Genomic DNA, 10,693 nt, shown 5'->3' with positions numbered 1-10,693 from the left:
CATTCGCAAGCGGGGGAGGAGAGAGAGAGAAAGAGAGAGAGAGAGAGAGGCAGAGGCCCTTGTAATCGGGTTGTCGAAACGGGCTCCGTGCGCCTCGTCGAAACTCAGGGTGAAGAGACCCCCATGGTGCTGGTGCTGGTTTCCTACTGCATAGCTGAGGGTTGAAATCGATACCGTTTCCAGGGTAACCAGTACGGCTACGGTGCCCGACACACGGGCGAAGGCACACGGGCCAAGGCTACCTACTCATGCATTTTCATGTGCCCGCCGAAAAAGGCCAAAGACAAGAGCGTTGTTGGCTCGCTTGATGTCGGTACTCGCTCACTCGCGCGAGCGGGGCGAGTCGCGCGATCGAGTGACGAGGAGAATTCTCTGATCCTGGCGAAAATTTCAAAAGAATTCAATTTTCCAGAAGCGCGCTCTTCCGGCTTATCCGAGCTCTCTCGGCAAAAAAAATATAATACGATATGTACATTTAGTAATTTAATTTTTAATGGTATAATCACGTTCTTCCTTCCCTCGCAAATTTGCCTTATGCTCTTTCATATTGCGGGATTGCGGGAACCGAGAATCATAATAAAGTGCGGTAAAATAAAAGTCGCTTTCCTTTCAGCCGGATTGTTTTTTGTTTGGATCAGTGAACTCGTTTCGCGGTGAATTTTTTGGGCCGAATATCGGAGTCCGTATAACTTCGGGTGTTCGGATTTATTTTTCGATTATGTAGGGGCGAAAAAAATATATATACCGCACAGGTCCGTCACGTTTTCATTGCCAGGGTTAAAACGAGCTATTTTCGTGCGCTTGTGATATTCGAACTCACCTTCACTTGACTTGTATGTCTAATTCTAGAGCTATGTAATTTTTTATAAGGCATATTTCGTTCTTGCTCGTATTTGTGATCTCTTGCTTATGGTAAAAATGTTAATTTATTACGTATTACATTACTCATTATTCATTGAAGAAACAAAAGAGAAATACATAGCCGCAAAAGCTCATTTCGTAAAAGATTAAGATTTCATTCTAAATTTAACAACATATAATATATAGCATATATCCACATTTCTTCGTTATTTGTTTTACATTTTTTCTCTTTATCTTCAAACTATTGTTAATGATATCTAAATTATATTAACAAATAAGATTTCAGTTCCGCAATTAAAATAAGCAAGATATTGGGCAGCTAATGAATAACAAAAGAAACAAGCAACAGTATTTCTTTACGTCGTTCGCGATAGGGTCCCCGTTATCTGGGGCGGATCCGCAAACGCACCTGCCCCATTTGTCCGCGTTGGAAGATACCGCGGATTGTCCGTCGCATTTTATCGCAAGGACGGCCCTCACGGTGTTATCACTGAAAAATGGCCGCGCTGTTGCGAGAGGAGAACGGACCACCCTGTTTGGAAATTTAATGCGTTACTTTGCGCGGCGGCACCCTTTCTGCTCTCATTTCGTTACCTTTCCCGCTTTCATCACAAAGTGCGGCCCCTTCAAGAAACCGCAATTTCGAAACACCGCGGTCTTTGAAGACCCGCGACCGTCTTCACGGCTCGGTAATTATCGTCGAGGGAACGGTATTAGAGCAGATCTCTCTTTCGCTCTCCTCCTTTCTATCATACTTTCCATCAGCGTGAGATAACATATGGAGAGAGAGAGAGAGAGAGAGAGAGAGAAAGAAAAAAAAGCAGAAAATAAAACCAGTGCCACAATTTACGAGCTCGTAATTGATTCTGAAATGCGGGATTCCCCGCGGCCGCGTTAGCGTATTATTTTCAGCGCCGCGTATCGCGACGCAGCTCTGCGAGCGCGATACGTCGAATGGCAAAATTACTATTTCGACGCGCGGAGCCAATTACCGTAACTAACGATGTGTTGTAACGATTGCATGTAGTTACGCACGAGGGGATCGATTAAAAACATCGGTTTTATTTTTCGGTTACGACCACTGTAAACAACGTTATGTTTATTTAACCGCGTTTTGCAAAAAATTTAGAAGGTAGGTCGCGGTCGGGTGATTGTCAGCCGCTTCTCGCGCAAATGTGGTCATTTAATTAATGGCCGTTCGCGTAATCGCGGGGAATATAAAAACCATATGAATGCGTAATACAAAGGGAGATATAGAAAAAAAGTGTAAAATGTGTTAAAAATTTAGACTTTAAATCCGAGCTCTGGATTATATATACATGTATTTTTCGAGCGGACATGTAACGTATTTCAGTCCGAACGTCATTTTTAACTTGTAAAGCAAGTTGTGAAAAAATCCGGGCTTGGATTTAAAAAAATTATTCTTCGGCGGAATGCACTTTTGGTTAACGCTCAAAGCTGACCGACGTGGCTGAAATGCTAAATTATATTTTAATATAAATTAGCGGAAAGAGCGAGCGCCGCCACATTGTAATTCGCCATTTCCGAGCGCTGCTTCGCGATTTGTGTTTCGTTGCAGAGGAAGTCTGGATAAAATAGTTCTAATTGGCGATACGCTGTCGCTCTTTTTGGATTATTGTACAGAAAACTATTGTACAATTGTATTGGATTGCTATTCTACAATAGAACGCATTGTGGAACATTTGATAACCGGAGTAAGCTTAAAGTTTCCGTCAAAATTTGTAATCCAGACGTTCTCTTTCCTATCTCCCCATAGAATTAAACATTTCGGTAACTAAATCCGGAAAGTCGTATTTTACAAACATAAAATCCGGAAGAACCAAACGTTTTAATCAATTCTGACCTCTCCCGTGGCTTAATTCGCTGAAGCCCCTGGTAATCGTTTTAACTCGGAAACCGTTAACGCGCAGCATTTTTACGAAGAGAAATCTCCTCCCGTTACCCCGCGTGTACAGAAGGGAAAATTTTGTTAAGGCAGCTAGTTGATAGCAAACGCGAATGGCGTACAAAAAGCGCGAATTTAAGGAGATGTGACGAGAATCGAGGACTTTTCGCCGTCTCTCGTCGGAGAAGCGACTCCCCGTCGACGCGGTCGTGTCGAACAAAACATTTTCCTCCCTCTATAAAGGCGAATTTTGCGAGAGTGTTCGCAGTCGCGCGCACACGTGATCCCGAATTGTCGAAGAATATTTGCACGGTTTTCTCGTCGCTCTTACTCCCCTCGAGTGGTGCTCCATAGAACGGTAACATGATTTCTTTGTTACCTTATTGCCGTAGCGATAGCGGCAGCCGGGAGTTCGTATCTACAGGTTGTTGATTTTGCCATGGATGCAGACATTTCAACTTCTGCTCCGCTGCACCCTCTTCTTTCGCCCCCCACCCCCCTTCTTCCACGTGTCCTCTCTTCTTCCTTCGTTGTCGTCCACCGCCACTTCCGTTCCGTTCTCGTCTTCTCCTTTTTCTCCACCTAGTTCGTCGTCGTCTCCTTCGCCGAATCGCCTCGATTTCTTGCATAGGTATGATCAATTTACTGCAGCGGACTCTCACTTCTTCATCGACCGCTATAGCGGCCGGGGTCGATTCTCTCAGATTCTCTTCCGGCATAAAGAACGGAGAGCCTCTTTAATTGGCAAAAGGAGTCACATCTCGCATTTTTACGATCGGGATGGGTCTCGGCGCTCGTTTCTCGAATTACATGAGAATCGCAAAGAGTCGTTTTCTTTATCGGAGTGCAAATTAATTGTGCAGCGTTAATCAAAGCAAGTAAACCACGGGGGGTTTTTTTTTAAAGCGATTCGTATCACGTATTTTCGTAATAAAGTTCTGCGATTAATCACGAGGGAATTCCTCCGTTTTAGCAAATTTCAGAAGCGAGTTCAAATAATGCGTGTAATTTGTTTATAGCGAAATATATATCTACATGAATACCGCGAGTTATTAAAATGTTTCTAGACGCAATAGCCACTTCGTTGAATATTCTGTCAAACAAATGCTTTTATTAATTCGTGTAAAGTTTGAAAAGTGGCGTGGCGCAGGCAACAACGTTATTCCGGGCACCGCTTCAATTACGCAGGCAACAAAGTTGGTAATAATTCTGTTCGGAAATATTTCGCCCGGCATGTGCAGAGAGTACTGCAGAGACCTGCGAATTCAGAGATTTCCGTAATTCTGACAGTGGCGTTTGCGGTCTCTTACACCTCTGTAATTTGCGACCGCAAATAAACTCATTAAACGCACGCGACATTGCGCTACTTGAAATTGTCGAATAATTTAATGATAAACGATACGCATCAGTAATGAGTGCCTCAAAGTCCAAATAAATCAAAGATATTGACGTATATACAAACCGGGAAATTGTATATTAAAATATACGTTTAATCCCGCATGAGCGGATTTAACGCCAATTTCCAATATAAATTTTCAGTGTTTTCGCAATATTACGATAAACAAATTTATAAAACCGTGTACAGAAGTATAATCTGGAAAAATAATTGTATCCGAATAAAGGAGAAAAAATAGAAGATTAAAGAGAATAAAATTGTATAATTATAATACTTATACAAAATTTCCCGTCTCTATATAATCCTCTCGCGGAATCGATTTCTTCAATTAAGAACACCGACGTTTATTAGTTTGATTGAAAAACGATAACAAGCTGATGCAATTAAGTATCGTCCGATTATTGCTCAAAATATACAGAATTACATTACGTTACGTTACATTGCGCGACATCTTTATCGCGCAAGAGCTTTTCAATAATTAAAATAGTATCTCCCACATTTATTTATTAATTTATTTTCTCTGTTGTATTTTACAAGTATATATATATATATATATTTTTTTTAAGGATCTATTTCGGAATATGAACATATTTTCTCGCCAAGATTAAGCGAGTCGAATGAGCGCCGATTACCTTTGTCAAAGTAGAAAGGTAAGGATCGAAATTAGATGCGCATTTGTCACGAAGCGCGTTCATTTAGCCGCTACCGCCCCGGTTAGGCGCCAATCGAGCTAATTGAAATCCTCGGCGGCGCGGTCCCGCGCGTTAATTGCCTAATCGAATCGCGGAAAGTCGCGCGCTGTCGGAGCGCGCCGTTTGAACCCGCGGCGTTCCCGCCACATTATCGACTGGCCGCGGCGCGCATGTGAACGCGCCGGCCGCGCGCTGATTGGCCGGCGCGGGCTGGAACGGCGCGGCGCGGCGGCGCGGCGTACCGGCCGACGCGCGCCGCCATCTTGCTTTCACGGCCGAGCCGAGCGAGCGACCCACCCAGGCGGCGGCGGGCAGCAGTAGTTACGCTGCGCTCTCGGTGGTATATCGCGACGGGTGTAACACGCCGCGCGCCGTGCATATCGAAAACCGCACACATATCGGGCTACGTACACGCACCGAGCACCGAGTATCCCACAAGTTTCGTTCGCGGGCGCGTACGACGAGTTTCAACGACGCACCTCGCGCTCCCCGCGACCGCGGCAAGAGGAGGCGGAAGGGACGACGCGAGGAGTTGTCGCGAGAGAGTATCTTCGGAGCGGATTCATCTCTCCCGACGAGAATCGTGGGATCGTAGGTGGGTGCCCGAGAAGAGGAAGAAGAGGATGAAGGGGATGCTGGCGCTGGCCGCGCTGCTCGGCGTCCTGTCGGTCTGCCGGGTACAGGTAAGAATCCATCCGTTCGTCGAATTGTCTCGCGCGCGTCTCCCTCTCTCTCTCTCTCTCTCTCTCTCTCACATTTTTATGTTTCTTGCGTTCTCGTACCTTTTTCCTTCGCCGGTGCGAGCGGTGGAGTCGCGGAACGCGAACGGATCGGGAGCTCGCTCACGCGACGCTTTCACCCTTGAGCCGGGGAAATGTCAGGCGCAGCAAGGCGCCTCTGACCGCCGATCGATGTAGTGTTGCCGCGAAACTCCGCTTTTTTTCCTTCGCTCCGAAATCAACGTGCCGATATATACTCCGCTGCCGCGATTCTCCGGCCCGGTGCCATGGCGCGCGGCTGTCAAACGGTCCGATCAATGACCGCGATGCCGATCGCCTTGCCTTGCACCTGCCTTTAATCCCGGGCACCGTTTTCGGGAAAGTATACGAAAGAAGTCTGGAGTAAAACGCGTCGACTCACCTCACGCCGCGTTGTTCTTCTAACGTGTATCGGAGAGAAGATACATAAAGAAATTGTCGACAATATTTATTATTAATTTACTTAGTATTTTAGTACTTTTGTAATTAATATTACGCGAAGCGATCCTCGTCACGAAACGTTTATCTTTTAAAAATGCGCGAGTTAAGGAAGGCACACGTTCGATGACATCAGAAATAATCGATTGCATCAACGAGAACGTGACTCCGCATTAATGTGAAATCGTAGTAGCGAGAAAAAGCTTAACGTGATCGCCGAGGAGAGGACCGCAATTGTGTATCGGCGAGCACAATTATTTATAGCGACTCGTAACGTTCGAAGCGCGATATAAAATGCGGTTTCACGTCCGTATAGTTTGATCAAGCCGTATATACTTCCGTTTACCGTCCGGCGAGCCTCGTAGGTTCTTGAAACGAGGTTTCGATGGCGAAAAGGAGGTATACACGCGCGACGCTCGACGTTCATCGTTCATGGAAATTTTAACACGCCCGCGTTCTCTTCGTGCGCGCGCGCGCGCGCGCGTGTGTATGTGTGCGCGTGTGGGCATCCAGTGTGGGTGGTGAGAGACCGTGGGCCGTGTAAAGAAGCGACTCGTAGCAGTCCTCGATACCGATCGATTTGACTCTCTCCGTGTTGCACGCGTCTCTCTTTTTTTTTAAATCATTATTTCAGTGCGCGAGCTGGAGAGCAGCGAGCTTCTATTATACGAATACAAAAACGCATTTTTGTCGCATGTTTTCTGTAGCAATATTGCGCTTCGCGAAAATCGCGTATCATCGCGAGAGAGAGAGAGAGCGAGCAAGAGAGAGAAAGAGGGAGAGAGAAAAAGAGACGCCATAAATGTCAGATCTCGCAGAAGGAGCGCACGGTTCATTTTCTTTTTGTCGTATATTTGGCTTGTTACGTAGAAACACGCTGCAGTATAATAGAGAATTAATTGGCGCTTCTCTTTCTGGAAATGCAGTTAAAAGCTGCGAAGAAGATACTTGTAATCTTGAATTAGCCTCCTCATTTTTTTTTGTCGCAGCCGTATATTTTTCTTTCGCGTTCCGGTCTCGTTCCGAGAAAATCGAGAGAGAGATTCATAGCGAATTCGGGCGCTTGCACTAGTGCACACTGAGTGCGCACTAAGGCTTGTTTATAATCTATTTTTATATTTAAAGTCATTTAAATACATATTTAAAAACTTTTTAGCCAATAAAACAATCTGTAATATCTATATGGATGCTGTACAAATCATTTTACAGACTAAGAAGTATTTAAGATATCTGTAAATAATAACAATTGATTAAGAACAAGTCTTAGTGCGCACTCAGTATGCACTAGTGCAAGCGCCCGAATTCGCTATCAGTTCGCACCCGGTGCGAGATTCATATATTCGTTTCTCTCTTTCCGATCTGCCAACCCCTCCCCCCCCGCGTTGCGAATGTCGCGATCATCCAGCGCAACAACGCTTCTCTATTAATATCGCCCCATTACCCCCCGGCAATAATTAACAGCGCTGCGTGCAACAATAATGTAGTTTTGAAAGCGGCCGCTTCGGTATAGCGCGCGCGATAAAACATCCCCATAAACGGCAATATAACAAACAATTTGCGTATCGCGAGACTGTATCGTCGTCCCGCACCCAATCGATCCCTTATAATTTGAAAATGATCTGCCACCCACGGACGCGGTCGTCGACCATTACGCCGCGCCGCGGCGGCGGGGTCGCGCGCGCGGGGGAGGATGCGTTAATTGCGCATCTAGGATAATGAAACCGCGCGTTTCGAAGCGCGTAGGAAGCGTTTTTAACTGTTTTTAACTGTACGCGCGACAACGTTTGTCGCGCCGCCGCGTGCATGCAACCGTGACTTTTAATACCGGCGCGACCACCGCGTGATTAACCGAACTCGACAAAAATTTCGCGCTCGCTACATGTGTGTAATATCGCCGCTTCGCGCGAAAGTCATATACTGGTGACATTAACTCGAATTCGCGTAACGTTCGTTGCACCGTATAAATTAACGGGGGCGTTTCAGGGACGATATATTTAATCATATTCTCATGGAAGTTTGGGCTTTGTCGGGCGCGCGCGCGCGCGCGCGATATAGAATTCAGTGTGCGCGTTGCAGTAACGGTGATAATATAATAATAGTTAATGAATTAACTATTGTTAATGATATTGCCGCGTGAATTTTTAATCACGCATTGACGAGCCGTTACCGTGTATTAATTTAATGCGAGATTTCCGATAGAGCGAAATATAACGCTAACTAAGGTCCGTGAAAATTTAGCCGCTCTGCCCGTTGCGCCCGCCATATAAATTAACGTAGGCGTTTCCAAAGCTGGAAATTAATTCGCGCTCACGGAAATTTGGGGTTTGTCACGTCATATATATATGTAACTCGAACGTGGGGCATTCCGATGACGGCATTAGCGATATTAACTCACGAAAATTTAGGGTTGCGGCTTTGTCATACGAGGCGTGTCTTCCGCGCGCAATAAATAATCCGCTCGCGTACACGCGCGATCGATACTATCGAAACTTCCTTTATTTAATCACTAGTAAAACGCTCACTCTCTCTCGGTTTGATTACTCCAGCTGTGCGTAGTGGTGGGTGTGGATCGTTAATTTTTCCGATATACTCCAACGCTGCGTCGCCATTTAAATCTGCTCCGGCCATTAAAAAGCGTCATTTAAATCAGTCACGAGGCAAAAGTGATCGTCATCGCATTAATATCTCGTTTATGCCTGGAGGTGTCACGCCCGTTTCACGCACGCGGCCATGCGTGCATGCATGCAACTTGTTATATCGACGCCGTATGCCGTATCGCCGTAAACAGGCCTTTTGTTGAACAAAAAAGAACGCGCCTAAAAGCATTCGATATAGCGATGCGCGATGATTTTGAATCGCTTTCGAGAATATCCGCTATTTGATACTCCCTATTTCCGCACCTCATCGTTGCACAATTCTCTTTATACAGATGCACGATTATAATTTTTTAAAAATTGTAGGAGATTGTCGTGTAGAGTTCTCTTATATCTATTAAATTATCAGTATTTGATGTGATAAATTTAGGTTTGTCTCATTTTATCACGCAGAGCATCCAAAACTCACCGGATGGCTATTTGAACGACGCAATCTTTAATTAATGCAGAATAAATTTTTTCTTAGCGAAAATGTCCTGAAAGTTTTAAAATTTTTCATTTTTTGATAAGCGCTTTTATGAAACAGAATAAATATTATTTTAAGCTAGATACACGCGGCGATGAAAAATTTTCTGTAACGTCAAGTTATTAGCCTGGATCATGGGCGGGAATTATGATGCAGTTCGTTCGTGTGTGTGTGTGTGTGTGTGTGTGTGTGTGTCGAATGACTTATGTCATGTCATGTAAAAGAGGGTTTACAAGGAAATGCATAACAGCGGATGAACAGCGGTGGTGTGTCGCATGCGATTAGCATTTTAGTATCTACCTTGTAGTAATTTCGGAGTAACCGTGCGAAAGAAAAAAAATTTAATTTTGTATCATGAAAGTGACTTCATAAGATGGAGATTATAAAGGATGATATTAATTTTGTTTTATTCCATGCGTAACGCGATTTTATTACTATTGACTGATTATTCAGCGGCATCAGTTCTATTGCTGAAAAAATTTCGGTGACATTTTTTCAATTAAAATGCTTTGATAGTATATACACTCGAATAGTACATATAGTATAATATTTCATATAATTAATTCAAATTCGGTTTTAACATACATTTTTTTTATTAAGCGGTCTGATAGATCATGGCATACTTTCTTTGTAAACTTTTTGAACTTTTGCAATATCTTCAAAATTGAAGAAAATATAGTACACGAAAATGTGCTGTGACGTCATACCTTATATAAGAAATGACGTCATACCTTTTGAAATTGCCGTCATCAAAGAAACTTTAGTAAGCTATAACTTTCTCAAATTTAGGTTTTTTTTTTTAATTAAAAAAGTACTAAAAATCGGCTAATAAACAAAAAAATGTTAAAACCGAATTGGTATTTATAATCTGGGATCTATATTTAATTTTATAATTTTTCCGATTTTATAATTTGTATTATTGTGTGAAACACAGATTCGCGGATTATTAAATCATCGTATACTAACTATTATATCATATGTAATTTTTCCTTTTGCGTCGGCGGATATTGTTATTGTATAATTTATCCTGATTACGTTTATATTTTGTTATTTGTGTGATATAATCTACTTTTTCAAAACTAATCGAGTTCCTCCGTTTCCTCTGCACGCACAAATTAATGCGATATCCAATTTGCTCAGTATTAATACCGTAACATAACAATGCGCGATGCAAAAGCGTCGCAGCGATTAATTTATATAATTCCATGGCAGGATTCAATTTAATATTGCACTTGGATACATTCATTCTAAATCTATTCTCGTAACGTTTAGCATTTAATTGCATGTGCAACTTTACCCTGCAAAGCTGCGCTGTGTCGAAAGAGGAATGTGTCAGAAGCGCGCCATCCCTTTGACTCAAATTATAGAAGTAGTAAAACCTCAGATTACTCTCAGGATGATTATTTGCATGAGGCTGCGCAAAATACCGCAAAACTACTCTTTAAATATGAAATGCAAAAATGGCAGAGGATTCTAAAAAAAAAAAAAAAATACATATCAACAGACGGTACAAAATACGCGG

At 43.4% G+C, this 10,693-nt stretch overlaps 1 protein-coding gene across 3 annotated transcripts in view; it reads left to right on the top strand.

The window, feature by feature from the left end:
- Positions 1-5,182: 5,182 nt before the first annotated feature.
- The window catches only part of Appl (amyloid-beta-like protein), a 47,954-nt gene continuing 42,443 nt past the window's right edge, over positions 5,183-10,693 (top strand). For 2 of the 3 annotated variants that reach the window (XM_071774869.1, XM_071774868.1), the window contains exon 1: positions 5,184-5,538. In XM_071774869.1, the coding sequence (XP_071630970.1) occupies positions 5,479-5,538 (60 nt within the window). In that variant the 5' untranslated portion in view covers positions 5,184-5,478. Of the gene's footprint in view, positions 5,539-10,693 lie in introns of all 3 variants that reach the window. The other variant, XM_071774870.1, reaches the window with a different exon arrangement.

The sequence above is a fragment of the Temnothorax longispinosus genome, chromosome 4, assembly GCF_030848805.1.
Source record: "Temnothorax longispinosus isolate EJ_2023e chromosome 4, Tlon_JGU_v1, whole genome shotgun sequence".
NCBI classification, from domain to species: Eukaryota; Metazoa; Arthropoda; class Insecta; order Hymenoptera; family Formicidae; genus Temnothorax; species Temnothorax longispinosus.
The sequence above is the reverse complement of the archived record's forward strand: the minus strand, read 5'-3'. Positions and strand labels throughout refer to the sequence as shown.